The 16,804-nt window shown below is 48.6% G+C and overlaps 1 protein-coding gene across 10 annotated transcripts in view; it reads right to left on the minus strand.

Moving 5' to 3' along the window:
• The window catches only part of SAXO6 (stabilizer of axonemal microtubules 6), a 541,049-nt gene that overhangs the window by 397,434 nt on the left and 126,811 nt on the right, over positions 1 to 16,804 (minus strand). For 6 of the 10 annotated variants that reach the window (XM_078676490.1, XM_078676481.1, XM_078676523.1 and 3 more), the window contains one exon: positions 3,408 to 3,587. The exons of the other annotated variants lie outside the window; for them this stretch is intronic. In XM_078676490.1, the coding sequence (XP_078532616.1) occupies positions 3,408 to 3,587 (180 nt within the window). The remainder of the gene's footprint in view (positions 1 to 3,407; positions 3,588 to 16,804) is intronic. 10 annotated transcript variants of the gene reach the window in all.

A 16,804-nucleotide genomic window follows, 5' to 3' on the forward strand; every position in this document is an offset into this window, starting at 1 on the left:
AGAAGTGATATTTTGTCTATCTAGGAAAAATTCTATGGTTTTGTTTTCTCTATGTATATATGCTACATTACTATGTTATTTACCGTAGGACTCCCACTTCGACAACGGGGAATATTCAAGCATGTGAATCTATGAAAGACACCCCAATCCTGGAGAATTATTGTATCCACTTGCGGCCAGGAAGGGTTCCAAGAACAGAGTTTTTATTTCCATGTTGGTTCCTCCATCTGCTTTTAAGCTCTACTAAAGTGAGACGTGTAGTTTTTCACCTCAGGCCGCCAGTTCAGCACAGTTTCCCCTTTGAGGCCACTTTGAAGGTTAACCGAGCCTGAAAGAATAACACACACAGCCAGCGTTAGTACCATCAGATGGGTATGGTCAGCACGTGCTTTGTGCAGGTGTTGGAGTGCGCGGAGTTAGCAATTTGGAGAACAAGCAGCAGCTGAAATCGTCGGACACAAAACGTGCACATCCCCTGTCCGGGTGCAGAAGCCCGCTCACTTGAAGGCAGAGTGAAGTGACTCACGCACCTCACTTGCGGGACACTGAAACTAACTAGGAGGACGGGGGAGGGAGGGAGTGAAAGTGAAAGCATGCCATGTGCGCGCTGGTTCAAATGCCAGCCCTACGCAGGGACAGGAGATGTGCACGCATACGGAGTGCACATCTCCTGTCATACGCTTGCACATCTCCTGTCCTGTCCCCCTTCAGCAATGAAACCGACGACTATAAGTCTCGCCAAGGCAAGCAGCGCATGTGCTGCGTCGCTAGGCAAGACCTAAAAAATAGAGTAGGGCTCTGTTGTAATCCAAAATCTTGCATAATGAAAATGATGGCATCTTTAAACACCTATTGTGATCAGAAACCTTGATGAAACAGAACCAAAATGTAAGAATAGCATCTCCATACACCGAGAATGCCAAGATTCGAAGAGTTGACATAGGCAGAGCCCTGGCATATTCATAATCTGGTGTATCAGAGAGGTGGCATAATTGGTGCCTTTATAAAATCACATGCATAATTTGACACCCCCCCTTGCTTTACATCAAATGGGACAAGTAGATTTCTGCAGCATCTTGTGCCATGGCCAAGAAGATAATTTTTAAAAAATCACACCCCTACTATTTTTACTGTTGGTAAATAGATGCAACGGCACATGGGAATCCTTGTGGCACATACATCAGGTTAGCCGCGTTGGGCATAGGAGGATATGCAAATGGGTTATAGTATTTAGGGGCTGATTTAGAGTTTGGAGGTAAATCCGTCAGTATGGCAGATTACTTTACTTCCGCCATACCGACGGTCCTCTGCCCACCAAATTTAAATTTGTCCAACAGCTCTACTGATTACTGTAAATGTCGGAAGGAACAGGCCACTCGTCAAACTATTAATGCTTTTTATTTTTTGCAAAATCTAAATTCCTAAGCAGGATTTTGTTTTTGAAAAAATAAAAACTAATGACCCTCCCACATCATGATGTGGGGGTCATTTAAATGTTTTTACTGTCCCTAACCACAATTTCCTGGTAGTGAGGGATACTATAAAGTGGACAGGTGATTGCCCACTCTAAATAGGGCAGATGGTCGAAAGCCAAACGTCCAACTGTCCCTACTCAGTCAAGCCATCGTAGGAGTATGTCAGAGATGAAGATACATCTGTCTGCGTCACTGACATACTTAAAGTCTGTCTGTCTGTAAATTAGATGGGTGGAGCTTCTATTTGGAGTGAGGATAACCGCTCCATCAACCTCAAAATCAGCCCCTTTGTTTGTTCATTTTTAAACATACTTTTTTTTTTTAAGTGTGATTACTTTTTACCTTATATAACTATGTTATAATCCACTCATGTGTACAATTTCTTGTGTTACATATATGTTGCAAATGCAGTTGTGAGATTTGGTAATAGATGTTCAAGAAAATGAGATGAAATAACAATTTCAAGGTTGTCCTTAAGAATACACATTAATTTTTAAAAAGGATGGGGTGAGATGCAGCCCTCCATTTTCGAGAATGGATGTAGGGGATAAGGTAGATAAGATACCCTGACATATATCTTCTACAAGTCAAGGGATATAACTGGAGAGTTTGAACTAGATGAACAGCATATAAGAGGATCTTTAGGGATGAGAGGAAATACCAAAAGAGGAAATGCGGATTAGAGCAGCAGTTCATAACCTTTTGACTTCTATGGAACCCCACTGAATCATTACTGGAATCTGGGGAGCCCCACTGAGCCATTATGGTAAGCCTGGAACATCTGGCATAGCAATTTCTATGATTTGAATCTCAAAACAATACATAAACTCAAAGCAAATATACAAAACAAAATGCTCAAATATTGAAACATTGTGTTTAATTCAAATTCAAACATAGCCAAAGTTTTCAAATGTTCAATTTGGCTTCTTTAATTGTATATACTTTATTCGTTTTAATGTATTAATTTTAAAATTATTTAATTTTGTAAAACAGTCAAAGACCTCCTGAGTAGGCCTGACAGACCCCCAGTTGTTCTTAGACAACAGCTTGAGAACCACTGGACTAGAGAAAAGGGGCGAGGCTGGACATATTGCCAGATTTAAAAACTCAGAAGATATGGTGACTACAGAGAAGGAGGTGTGAAGGTACATAGTAAATAGGACAAGAAGGGTACAGAAGAATATGGAAACATTTTTAAGAGGTGGGCTAGAGGCAGGGAGTGATATGTGGAGTACAAAATGCCTGAATTCCTAAGGATGTCAATAAGGGATTTTACAGAAAGTGACCACCAAAATGGATATCTGTGGTACTGCATGTGAACCAGCAGTCTTCCATTTTTAATCTGTTGAGAATGATTAGATTTGGTTCCTGTGCACCAACCAAGGGTTTCTTCGAAAGTGGACAGCCTTTACTGCAGGAAATATGTCGGAAAATGTGCCTAGAACAAGAAGCATACTCGCCAGCTCATTCCAATAAGATATTAGATGCAAGGTGATGAACCAGATCTTTAGCTATAGCTGCCAAAATCTTGTCAGTGAAATGAATAGAGGCTTTATGTTTACGGGAATTTCCCTGAATTCTCTCTAGGTATACTTTGATTTCCTAATCACTGGGGAGTAGGCAGAAATGTAAAGGGTTGAGGCAGTGAAAATTCAATGGCTTTACATTTAACAAAAAGCGTATTCTTCGTACATTGCATGGGGGTCTTTAAAGGGGATGAAGAATAATTGAAAGCATTATACCTTGACAGCTTTTTTGTCAGATATTCGCTGTGTCAATTTGAACTTTGATGCGAAAGGTCGTGCTAGGATATGTTTGGTATTTGTAGAGTTTTTCAAAACGGGGTAATAACCTTAAATAGCCCTTCAGCAGTGATTCAAACAGAAAGAAAAATAATTGAGTAAAAATGTCAACCAACTATTGCCAAAATACCTTCTTTTCTGGAGAGGTCTCTTCTGGTTTATAAAGATGACTTTCTTTTTCTTCCCAATCCCGTCTCAATTTTGGCCCTTGAGGTTGAGGCGATCCTTTGAACTGAAGATTATATTCAGTTTCACGAGGAATTATATCAGAACTGAACGGTTGGATAGAGGTGTTTTTATTATAGATCATCTGAGGAGGGAAATACACCAGGAAAAGGTTCATATGAGTCAATGGAGTTCTGTAGAAGCAGTTCCTTCACTCATCAGACTAAATGTCAGTGCAGCAAAAAAAACGAGATGATCTTGCATGGATTCATTTCCAAGAAGAGCTCCATGGCAGCTAATCAAAATCATAATCTAGGTTATGCTGAAAATTTGTCTATATCTGACTCCAAATAAAGCTTATTGTTCAGAGGACTGAACAAACAAGCAGATAAAAATGAAACCATTCATTCAGGTTGTGAGTCAAGTTACTTTATAGATTGTATATGCTGGAGAAACAGTTAATCGAATTGAAACAAATGCACCTTCTGGCTGCCTATATTTAAAGTTTGATGCATAGTACTGCAGTATCAGTGCTGCAAGTATTGCAATAGTATGGACATTATATGATAATGAGGTCAAATGTAGCCCCAGGAACGTTCTATATGATTTTTATGATGGCCACATTAGAGACATTTACATACAAATATTGCAAATAGAAGTCACATAGTTTGCGGATACCCTACAAATCTGGCATTGAACCACCATCCACCTCTTCCTGACCGATCTATGGAGATAAGGCCTCAGATATGTTCACAAAACTGTTACTCTGGTGAGTCAGTATCGATCCAGTAATAAAAAGACGTCAACAAACGTGCATGTTGACAGGTGCAAGAACCTATGATTACTGCGGCACTAAAAACTATGTTCAGAAAGGTGTGCGTGAGGAGAACTAGCAGTACTAGAACAGTACAGGGTGTAGCAATGCAAAAATGAAAGTGCACTAGTAGAACACTGTGCGGGTTACAGTAATGGAAGGAAGAGCATATTAGCAGCACATCATGAATAAGGTAACCTGGCAGAGCTGCGCATTGGTCACAGTACTTGTTAGCTTATGGGGGTGCAGCAGGGTTCAAAGTGCATAGGCAGAAATATAAGTTGTTAGGACATGTTGTGAACCAAAAGAGGTAAGATTGTGCCGGTTTCTAAATCACCAATGAACATAATGATATCTCCAGAAGTTACTTCATATGACTTTAGACCCAATATGGGATCACATGAAATTGTATCACATGACGTTGGAGGAAATTACAGCACTTTAGATCTAGGCAACATCCTGTGAAATGAATGACATCACATGCACGTGTGGTGATCCAGCACAATGGACATATTGAACTGCAGTAATGCACATAATTACAAGAAAACTGTTGTGCATCACAGTGTTGGAGTGCACACCATGCAGTTGCTGATGCTATTTGTATCCTAACTGTTTTTACCGTTTTAACATAGTGTGTTCCTCTAAACATGTGGGGAGTCTTAAAAGTTTTATTGGGTTCTGCAGTTTCTGCACTTTACTTGAGCTCCTCGCTCCTTCCTACCTCTCGGGGGATCTGCTTCCCTCTCAGGGCCTACTTTGCTTTCGCCAGCGCCCCGGTCCACCACAGGTTTTCCTGTTTGCTGTGGAGGGTGCTGGCGTACACTTAGGCTCCTTCCGGTGTTCAGGGGGCAGAGCCAGGGGAATTTAGCGCTCTAGTCATTTTAGACTATTTAAGCAGCATAGCCGGCACGTCGCCCAGCGGAAGCGCGCAGACACCATGCAATTGCTGACGCTATTTGTATTTTAACTGTTTTTACCGTTTTAACATTGTTGTTTCTCTTAAAATTTGTGGAGTCTTAAAAGTTTTATTGGGTTCTGCTGTTTCTGCACTTTTTTGCACTTTACTTGATCTCCTTGCTCCCTCTTACCTCTCATGGGATCTGCTTCCCTCTCAGTGCCTCCTTCGCTTTCGCCAGCACCCGGTCCATCGCAGATTTTCCCGTTTGTTGTGGAGGGCGCCGGCGTACACTTAGGCTCTTTCCGGTGTTCAGGGGGTGGAGCCAGGGGAATTTAGCGCTCTAGTCATTTTACACTATTTAAGCAGCATGGCCGGCTCGTCGCACAGCGGACGTGCCGGAGATGCTGCCCTGTCTACCTCTGACCAGCTGGGACGGGTTCATTATTCCAGAAAGGTACTGTTAGATCAGAACAGGCTCCCTGTTATCACTCCTTTGACCCGGAGATCTTAGCTAAGAAGCAGCACTTAGTATGCATAGGATGTAACATCTCTTTTAAGCAGGTTCCTAACATCTCCATTGACAAAAATACTATCAGGCCCCCTCCCATAGAACAGATTGTGCACGGTTATCTCATTAATGCAAGATCCCTGATTAAAAATAAGGTTGCCTTCTGACACTTTTTCTCAGTAAGGAAGCCAACCTGGTCTTTATAACCAAAACTTGGACCACGGACGCCTCTGGGCCTGACCTGGTAGATGCTATCCCCACTGGGTACACCCTTGCTAGTACGGACAGGGCAGGTCGATGGGGAGGGGATGTGGCCATTCTTTATAGAGAAACCTTGATTTGCCACACTCCGGCTTTGTCCGCTCCTCCTGATCTCTACCAGGCCTGTTATTTTTCTATTAACCTACACCCTACTGAAAGCTTCTCTGGCATCTTATGTAATAGGCAACCGGGCTCCAGGGTTTCCTTCAGTCAGGATTTTAGGAGACTTCTAGAAACCTACTGTGAAAGATCCAATTTTACCCTTTTAGGGAATTTTAATTTCCACTTAGACAATATTCATGGAAGGATACCCAAAGTCTTTTAGAAACCCTGAGTTGCTGTGGCTTTTCACAGCTGGTCAGAAAGCCCACCCATATAGCGGGACACATACTTGACGGTGTCTTCTCTAATGACCCTCGTATAAGGGTGGGGGAACCTATCCCCCTAGTCTGGTCTGACTATTTTGCCATTCCTTTTGATATACACTTCATGGTATCAGCGACGGCTCTCTCTGGCAATAGGACTTCGGTAGAAAGGAGGAATTTTAGCCTCATAAGTAAGGAGTCACTTTCCATTCTCTTTAATAATTTCGAGCTCACTAAGCTTCACGATGCTAATTTGGCAGCGGCCGAGCTATCGCAGCAATTGTCAGCAACAATGCACACCCTTGCACCCTTTAGTAAGCACTACTCAGCAAGGAAAAAACCCTCTGCTCACTGGTTTACGGATAGACATAGAAAGTTGAGACAGAGCTGTCGCAAACAGGAGAGGCTCTTGCAAATAGCTCTTGATCTGTTGAGGAGGGAATTGCATAAACAGGGTCTAAAGGAGTATAAAGCAGCCATCATGGAGGAAAAGAGAGTATACTTTTCTAAGACTACTGAATCTATGAAACCCTCTAGGGATCTTTTTAAGGTAATAAACTCTCTTACCTCTCCCCATGCCACTGACCCCTCAGAATTTTCCCAGGAGCGTTGGGATAAAATATCTGACTTTTTCCTTACAAAGATCTCAGACATTTACTCCTTGCTTGAAGCTTCCAACGCCATTGTGGGGTCGTCCGTTCAACCCACTCTCCTTCCTAATGAGGCCTCACTCACGGAGGTCTCCCAGTCTTCTCACTTTTCCCTGCATGTCCTCTGAGGTGACTGACCGGTAGTTAGAACGGGAGAAATCGGGCTCCCTCTGGATCCTTGTCCCCTCAAAGTGTTAAAAACTGGCCATGAAATCTTTATTCCCCGTCTGACTGATGTTCTTAATGTTACCATCTCAGCGGGGCAATATCCCACCCTGTGGAAAACTGCTGTAGTGAAGCCACTTTTGAAGAAGCTCTCTCTGGATCCGGGTGAACTGAAGAAGTATTGGCCGATTTCCTTACTTCCGGTTCCAGCTAAGATTCTGGAATCCTACCTAAACTCTCATCTTAGCACCTACCTAAAAGATCACCACCAACTTAACGGTTTCAGAAGCCACCATAGTACAGAAACAGCATTGACGGCCGTTTTTAACAACATCCGGACTCAAGTGGACTCAGGGAACACTACCCTGCTTGTTCACTTGACCTCACCGCGGCCTTTGATACCCTGTCTACTCGCAGGCAGATTGATCACCTCAGAGAGATAGGTATCGGGGGCTCGGCTTTGGGGCTTCTTGCTTCCTTTCTTAGTGAGCGGGCTCAGATGGTGAAGCTTGGTCAATTCTGCTCAGCCCCCAAACCTTTGTTGTGCGGTGTTCCTTAGGGATCCTCCCGGAGTCCAACTCTTTTTAATATCTATGTCACTCCTCTTGCGAAGGTTGTGAGATCTTATGGGCTAGAGGTGCTGTCCTATGTGGACGACACCCAAATAATGGTGTCTAGTTCGCATAGTTTAAAGGATGCAGCCCTTAACTTTAGGAACTGTATGCAGGCAGTCTCCTCCTGGATGGTGAAAACATTTCTGAAATTAAACAGAGATTCTGATTTTTGTGAGTAAACAGGCGATCTGGTCCAGCAACTGGTGGCCGGACGCGCTCGGCGTCTTTCCCCGCACGGTTTCCCACTGGAAAAACCTTGTGGTCATTGTGGACAATTCACTGTCCCTAAGCATGCAGGTTGGCAGGACAGTCTCTACTTGTTTCGGGATCATTAAGATCCTAAGAAAAATCTCCCATTTCTTCTCTTTTGAGGCACGTAAACAGGCCGTCATTGCCCTGGTGACGTCCAGATTGGACTATTGTAATGCCCTCTATTTGGGCATCAATAAGGGCCTAGTGCGACGCGTGCAGATGGTACAGAATGCTGCAGCCAGGTTGGTGATGAATTTACCAAAATATCTTTCAGTCTCAGCCTCCATTAGGTTGCTGCACTGGCTGCCTAAGGACCATAGGATCGTCTTTAAGACTTTGTGCATGACTCACAATGCCTACCACGGTTCAGGTCCTGAGGCGATTAAGGCTATTGTCCACAGCTATGTTCCTAGCAGGCCGCTCTGGTCTGCAGATAAGAACCTGCTACTAGTACCGAGATTTAAGAAGGTTAAATGGGGAGGAAGAGCTTTTTCCTCTGCTGCTGCTAAACTGTAGAACTCCCGGAAGAGCTTTCGAGTCAGGCATCCCATTCTCTTCCGTAAAGCCTTAAAGACCTGGCTTTTTTCACAAACGTCGGTATGAGCATGTCTCTGTCTGCACCCTCATGCTCCGCATATAGCGCCTTGACGCCCTTGGGCTAAGTTTCGCGCTCTATAAGTCCAATATTAATTAATTAATTCATTCATTCATTCACTTCAGTAGTCTTGGACTGCTTCACATTCCACAGATATGGCTTCAAATGACTAGTGCCATTGCACAATGCACAGGTTTAGACTTAAAAGCACATGACAGTTTCACATTGATGCACATTGCAGCATCAAATTATGCCTCAGTTCCTTCTGGTGAATCAAGCAGCAAAGGTAGGGCAGTAGGACGTATTCCCATGAACCTCACCACATTCTTCAACCTGGATTAGCACACATATTTGAAAAATTACCATCTCCCTCAAATGCCTCAAGTCTCAACTTGTTTTTGACAGGCTGCACATTATATCTCAGCTGTTCATATCTTATCCCGGTCTGGACAAAATGCTAGATAAACAGTCCGTCTTGGATACTGTAAGCCCAGCCAAGATAAGGCAGTAAAAAAGATGCTGCAATCTTACGATTTGAAGCTCTTCCTACTCTCCTCTTCTTTCTCCTTTCACCCCCTACCCTCTTGGTCACCTCTAACCCTCTCCTTCCACTCACTCCCTCAGCATTCTCACGTGTTCCGTCTCTCAATGTCTTGCTTCATCTGGGTTTCTTTTCTCACTTCATTGTGTTTCTGTGTGGTTACGGATGCGCTCCTGTGAACCTCCGACTTCGTTTCAGCTTCCGGGTCAGTTTCGGTGTCGTTGGCGTTGTGGTAGCGGCTACATCCGCTCTCATTTTACCGCTTTGAGCGTTCGGGAAATAGGAAAAATCTGTGGACTGCGGCCTGGAGACTTCATCTGTGAGCGCCGCAGTGGACTGCGAGCCCAGTGGGCAGCGCGGGAGGCATGGGCTCCAATTAACAAGATGACCCGCAGTGGTGGCAGTGTGGGGATAGAGTCCCCCATAGCCCAAAACGGCGAGAGCAAACAATGGGCATAATCACTAAGGAGGCTGCTAGGATCAAAAGCGGCAAGGGGAAAATTACACCCTTGAAGACGAGGAAGCATAAAAGCCACAGTAAGCCCATGGTGGTGATTTTCTGAGTGGTTGCAGACAGATTGGTGCTTGGAAAAGTGCTTGGAAAAGTGAGTTCTTAATGGAGAAGTGGTGGAGAAAGAGTGCGGGCCCACAGAACAGAGGTAAGTGAAAAAGTCAATTTTCCCTCCTTAATAATTGTAATTAGGGGAGCCATATTAAGTGTATATGACACAGGGCACCTAGGAACTGTGGTAAACTAAAGAAAGTGAAGGAGAAAACCGCCCTAAAAACTTTGTACCTCTGGAAGTAAGGCGTTAAGGGGAACAAAAATCAGTGGCCCTGGGGAAAAATAAACCATGTAAAGCCCCGAAGAATCCCAGGAAATCAGGAAATAGAAGCCCCGGGACAGAGGACTTAACGGAATTACCCAAAGACTGGAATAATGTATTACGTGTTACGGCGACACCCACCGGAAATAAAACACCAGTGATGGGGGTCTACCCAGCCTTCAAGTACAATCAAACAGAGGTTGCTGTTGACCTCTAAGACAGCAGGCGCAAAAGGCGGATCAGAAGTCTCAAAATGTATTAATGAATTTTTGGACAAGCATTTTAAAGTGAAGGAGACACCAGAAAGGGAGATGAATGTGGTGGAGTCTCCGCAAATCACAGAGAACCTTGCAATAAACACCAAATCCTTGAATCAGACAAACTTTGATATCGCCGAGATCCCGATGGAACCACGTTTGTCTTACTCCCCTCGGTTAACTCAGTCATTAATTATTCAGGACATAGAAGTAGAGGTGGAGGAGGATGAAAGTGAAATCCAGAGTAAATCCTTGCGGGAGGAAGACTTTGCCCAAGGGGAATTTAGTCCCAATGTGAAAGAAAGACTGGTAAATGCCAATGCTGTCCATACGGATTTATCAGGTCTACCCCTGCATAGTCTGGAGGTGACGGGTTCCTTGAGTTTATCAATGCTCGAGGTTATGTTGATGCTCTAGAAAACCTTGCAGGGTATCCTAGAGGGTTCAGTTTTAAAAAATGAAATTTTAAAAACACAAAGTAACCAGTTTAAGAACATAATTGGGGAGCTGACTCAGATTAAAGGCCAAATGCCTTCCCTAGTAAGACCTGTAGAGATTAAAGCAGATGAGGTTGAAGAAGTGACAAGGGGGAGTAGACCCAAAGAGGATGATCCAACAGTATATATTTCCCGTTGCCCCATGATTATAAAGAGATATGGTGAAAGGAGGTGTTTCCCAAAGAGAAGGAAGGAAAAAGGGTCCCATGTATAAGTCATGTAGCAAAACAACAGGAGAATGGGAAGGAGATAACCCCCGACCTTAGGCCTAGGGACAAGGTACTGATGCCAGAAACAAAAAAGCTAACCTCTGCAGACATAGGAGCAAGTACCCTTAGACCCGAGGAAAAATTTAGGTGGGAATCAGGGAAAAGCCTGGTAAAGAGTGCGAAGGTTCCCTTGAAGAAGTACCCGGGGGGAAAGGAGGAGGTAGCACCTGAATGGGGGATGGAGACGTCCGCAGGTGCAGGGCCCAGTAACCCAACCCCAGGGAAAGGCTGTAGGAATAGGGGTAGAATAGAAGTTAATATGAAGAGAAGGGATGAAAGGCCAGATGAAAGTCTAAAAATCCTACAGACAAATAGGACCGTGGCTACCTGGCTATTTGTAGAACCTATTGGACAGGGAAAGGGGGGGGGGGAAAGGGTTAAGAAATTAAAGCCTCTAAATCGGTCTCAGCTACTCTCGTCATTTGCAAAATGCCCCAGCTTAAAATATGTTAGTGCAGATGATTTAAAAGAAGTGGGGTTGTTGGTTAATACCAAAGGGGAAGAAATAACAAAGGTCCTTCTTCACTCAGCACTAATAAAAGTTGCAATGGAGGGGCGTGGCTTGCACGGCGATGTGAGCAGACGCGCTTAGTCGGAGCTCCCGCTGTTGACAGCCTTCATAAGCTATTAAAGCGGAATCGAGGGGCCTTAAACTCACCCCCGGAGCTTTTGGAGGGGGCTGCGGGCTTGTGAGCGGGGTCCTGTCTGGTGAATTGGCAGAAGAATGGTGGCGTAGGGCTCCTTGACGGCGCCGGTTGGAGGTCCGGAGTGGTGACCCGCCATTTTAGAGCCCCTGGCCGATATCGATATCGCTCCTGACGACCGGGAGGAGAGCGCAGGACAGAGAGCGCTGCTGGTGTATTCCTGGAGGGCCCTCGCGGACAGACTTTGCTTGATAGCTGCAGCTGTCCCTATTCCTCCCCCGGTGAGCAGCTGAGGGGCGGTGGTGATGGGGTTCCCGACGCGGATCGGGAGAAGGAGACCCGCCATTTTGCTGTGCCTGGAGGGCCGAGATTGAGGTCCGGGTGCTTTCACGATCGCAGCCCTGAGGTGTGGAGCGGAGGAGTCCTGCGGGCGGCTCCCCTGAGCAGCGGGAGCAGCGGAGTGACGACGGGAGACCTCTAAGCCACCGCGACCCGCCATCTTGTGATTTGCGGGAGAGGCCCGAGTGTGCTGTGGGACTCTGAAGCCCTCGGAGTGCTGCGGGGAAGGTATGTGGCGCCGCCTCTGTGAGTGGCGGCGAGGGCTCTTGGCGGGCGACGAGGACCTGGGCCCCGGACAGCGCCGGCCCTGGACGTGCTGTGAGGTGGTGCCGGCCTGCCCCCCCCCCCAAACCCCCCGTGGGGCCTGTGCCGTTCTGCCTTTGCCGGCTGCTGTGGAGGAGTGGAGGCCTCTGGGGATCGATCTGACGGTGAGCGAGGCCTGGGAGCATTAAGGTGAGCGATATCATCCCGGCGGGTGTGGCGGAGGAGGACGGAGCAGTCCGCCATCTTCGGACTACTAGGGGCTCTGCCTTAGGAGGCCTGCTGTCCTGAGTGGTGATCTCGGGGGAGAGGCGGGAGTGATCTGTTTCCTGCCCTGCATCGGGCCCCTAGCTGTGGAGCGCCCCGGTCCGGGGGTTTTTTGGAGTGGCATAGGGGCGAGTTGTGGGGTTACGATCTCGCCCCTCGTTGAAGTCACCGGCTGCGGAGCCCTGGGCCTGAGCGGACCGGACCCTACGCTGAACGCTTGAAGTACTCTTCCCTGCCTGGTGTTGTGCGGGGCAGTCAGTTGTGGTGCAGCTGTGTTTTAAAAAACCGGGACTGTGGCGCGGCTGGCTGATCACCTTCCGGGGCCCGACTGGCGGGTGAAGAGTGCCCTCCTAGAAGGCCGGACCTTTGTTTTGCGGGTGGAGGGTCCTGCCTGGGTGCGAGGCCAGACTCCTTGGTGATAGGTGGGGGGCCTTGTTTTATCTCTAGTCTAACCTACGGAGAGCTACTTCCTCCCATAGTCAGTGGGGGAGTTGCCTGTATTACCGGCTCTGACGAACAATCAGCGATGACACGCTCCAATAAAGGCTGCAAGGCCGATTCAGCTGCAACCCCCAAGGACAATACGGTTGTGGCCATGTGGGGTAAAGCGGGGGCGCCTGCGGCTGGTGAAGGCCCATCCAGGGGTGCAGAAGACTCTCCGCCGGTCACTCAAGCGTTCATGTCATCCTTCATGGTTGAGTTGCAAGCGGAGATAGGGTCACTGAGGTCCGTTCACAGCTGTGTGAAGGAGCTTCGGAAGGAGGTGACGGACCTTGGAGACCGGGTTGATGGGCTAGAACGGAGGATGGACACCAGCACGGAGGACCAAGAGCAATTGTGGCAGCGCCTGGCGGCCCTGGAGGAGCAGAACATCAAGCTCCAGGTGAAGCAGGAGGACTTGGAGAATAGAAGTCGGCGCAACAATTTCCGCATTCGGAGCATTCCGTTGGGAGAGGAAGGGGAGGACATCATGGACTACGTGGCGCAGCTTCTGCACGAGGTCTGGGGGGACGAGAACGCCTCACCCCCAACATTGGATCGGGCGCATCGTGTGGCTGCCCCGGCGGGGAGATCGGGACTCCTGCCGGATATCCTGACCAGGGTCCACTTTTTCACTGAAAAGGAGGCTATCTGGAAAAATGCCCGCGAAAACCCGGATCTGAGATACAACGGCCACAAGATTCAAATTTTTCAGGACTTGGCGCCCAACACCCTTAAGCGGAGACGCGCATTCCGACCGGTGACTGAGAAGCTGAGAAGTATGGGCATCGCTTATCAATGGGGCCACCCATTCGCACTTATTTTTCAGTGGGAGTCGAAGCGCAGAACTGTGAGATCCTACACGGAGGCGGTGCAGCTCCTTCGCCTGGCAACGACCCCTCCACCGAGCCCGTCACAGCCCCGCAGACAGAAGAGGGCGCCGGCTGGACCAGACTGGACCACGGTGCATCGGCATCGTCGTACCCCCCTGCAGAAGGGATCTCTCCTACTCAGGCCAAGCAAGACATCATAGCCCACATACGGTCCCTGGAGGGGGATAAGGCAGAGTTGGACGAGGGCCCCCTTACATTTTGACCTATGGGCTGTCTCTTTCTCTGCCCCCGACCTGGGGGGGGGGGGTGCCCCTGAGCCCGCTGGGCTCTGAGTGGGGAGGAACGGGGCGATTCCATACTTCCACCCCTGACTCCAACTTTGTGGGCTGCTGAGACGGCGGGAGCTCACTAGCGGTGTACCCCTTAAGACCTTCACACCCCCCTCTGTGTTCTTGATCTGCACCTTAGGGAGTGACATCCCGGAGAGCGTCCGAACCTGTGGGTGTAGGATGCCCTGTAAAGTGGTCAGTGTTCTACGGCCCGGTTGGCCGCGACTGTTTTATCCTGATGGAAGGCCCTTGTGGCTCCTAGTTACCTCTCTATCTCTTTCTACCTTCCTTGGTTTCTTGCTGCTCTTTCTTTCCATTTTCCTTTCTTCTTGTGGGGGCCTGGGAGGGGAGGTGGGCTACGGGTGGGGGGTGGTGGTATATGGCCCCGGACTGGGGGTGAATGTGCTGAGAGTGGTCTGACTGCTGTGGGGGTCAGGATAGCCTCTGTGACACCGTGGCATGGCTGTGAATGTGGCTAGTCCTATGAAGGTCATGACCCTCAACGTGAAGGGTCTTAACTCGCCCAACAAGCGCAAACAGGTTTGGCACTATCTCCTGCGTCACAATCCAGATATCATATTCTTGCAGGAGACCCACCTCCAACAGGCTGACACCGGGCGCATGGCACACCCTAGGTACCCTCTTCAGTTCTGGGCAGCGGCAGACACGAAGACAGCAGGAGTAACGATTTTGTGCAGGGCTGGCATCAGGCGGGGGGAAGATAGGCCCTTTCGGGGTGGTGATGGCCACTTTCTCAGGGTGAGTGTCGAGGTGGGACGTCGTCGTTTTACATTGTGCAACGTATACGCCCCAAATCAGGCGCAGGATCGGTACCTCCGAGACCTCTTGCGGGATCATGTACTCCAGGGCAGCCCCTCGCTAATTCTAGGAGGGGATCTGAACATGGTGTGGTGCCCGAAGATGGACCAGAGCGAGGGCTCCTTCAGTGGTGCTGGAGCAATGTCTTTAGCGCTACGCAAGCAGATCGTTGATTTAGGGCTGTTCGATGCGTGGCTGTATTTCTCTCCGGATAAACGTAAGTACTCATTCTACTCGAGTGCTCATCGCTCCTACTCTCGCATCGATCATCTGTTTATGTCCCACAACCTTGCCCGGGATGTCTTAGGAGTAGAGATGTCCGATATTTCGATCTTGGACCACGCTCATGTGGAACTGCTCCTGCAGGATCCGGGTGCGTGCCCCCCTCGAGAGCGGAGATGGTGCTTGCCGCCAAGTATCCTCCAGGATGCAGTGAATGTTGAGGACATACGTGAGGCCATTACCTCCTACTTTGAGAGCAATGACTTAACTGAGATGCCTTTCCCAGTGGTCTGGGACGCCTTTAAGGCCACGATCCGGGGCCATATTACATCTCTTGTGATTGCGAGAACGCGTGAGGCGCGAGCGGTAGAGGATGGCCTGGTGGAGGACCTAAAGAAGGCGGAGGCGCAAGATCAAGGCGGCTCTACTCTGCAGACGAGGCGCCACCTGGTGAATCTTCGAGGCCAACTGCGGATGTTGCGAACGAATAGGGCGGAAGGATCCCTTTTGGCTTTAAAACAGACACATTTTGAGGGGGGAGATAAGGTTGGGAGACTCTTAGCGAGGAGACTGCGGGCCAGGGCCGCTAAGTCTCACATAGCGAATGTTCAACTACCGAATGGGTCCAGGGTCGCAGCGGCTAAGGATAAAAGCCAGGCTTTCCGGGATTACTATGCCTCACTTTACACTGCGGAGAAGCCGCCTCCTGAGATGGTGGAGGAAGTCTTGGAGCAGTATAGTGGGGCAACATTGCACCCCTACTTCGCGGGGCTCCTGGAGGAGTCGATAACACAGGAGGAGGTGACCTCGGATCTTCGAGAGCTCCACCTGGGGAAAACACCAGGACCTGACGGGCTCCCGCTCTCCTTCTATCGCATGTTCCAGGCTCAGCTGGGGCCCTACCTTCTCCGGCTCTTCAACTCTTTCACTGACGAACAGGGCCCTTCTCCGGATATGGGAACGGCCGAAATTGCCTTAGTCTTGAAGGCTGGGAAGGACCCCACATTGTGTTCGTCATACCGCCCGATAGCTCTACTGAACACCGATTTTAAAATATACACCAAGTTGCTGGCGAGGCGGTTAGACCCCCATATGCCTGACCTGATTGACCCAGATCAGGTAGGGTTCATACGCGGCCGTCAAGGGGCTGACAACGTGCGAACCGTGGCTCATCTGGTGGGGAAGGCTCACCACTGGCAGATCCCGGCCTGCCTCCTCTCGCTAGACGCTGAAAAGGCGTTTGACCGGGTGGACTGGTCTTTCCTCCGGGCGGTCCTCTGCAAGATTGGACTTGGCCCGAAGATGGTCGCTAGAATAATGGCGCCTTACGTTGCGCCGAGGGCCAGGGTTCGCGTGAATGGGCAGCTCACGGAGCCGTTTAGTATAGAGAGAGGAACCAGGCAGGGCTGCCAACTCTCGCCTTTACTGTTCGCCTTGGCGATTGAGCCTCTGGCGGACGTGATCCGTCGTGCTCTGGACATTCATGGCATCCCCTTAGGAGTGGCGCTCTACGCGGACGATCTCATTCTCACCCTCAGTAAGCCCAGAGAGTCCTTACCAGCGGTACATTCTACGCTCTGCCTCTTTGAGCGTGTCTTCGGCCTGAAAATTAACCACAGCAAGTCCTGGGCACTCAACCTTACCATCCCCAAAAC

The sequence above is a fragment of the Lissotriton helveticus genome, chromosome 1_1 (assembly GCF_964261635.1).
Source record: "Lissotriton helveticus chromosome 1_1, aLisHel1.1, whole genome shotgun sequence".
Taxonomy (NCBI): domain Eukaryota; kingdom Metazoa; phylum Chordata; class Amphibia; order Caudata; family Salamandridae; genus Lissotriton; species Lissotriton helveticus.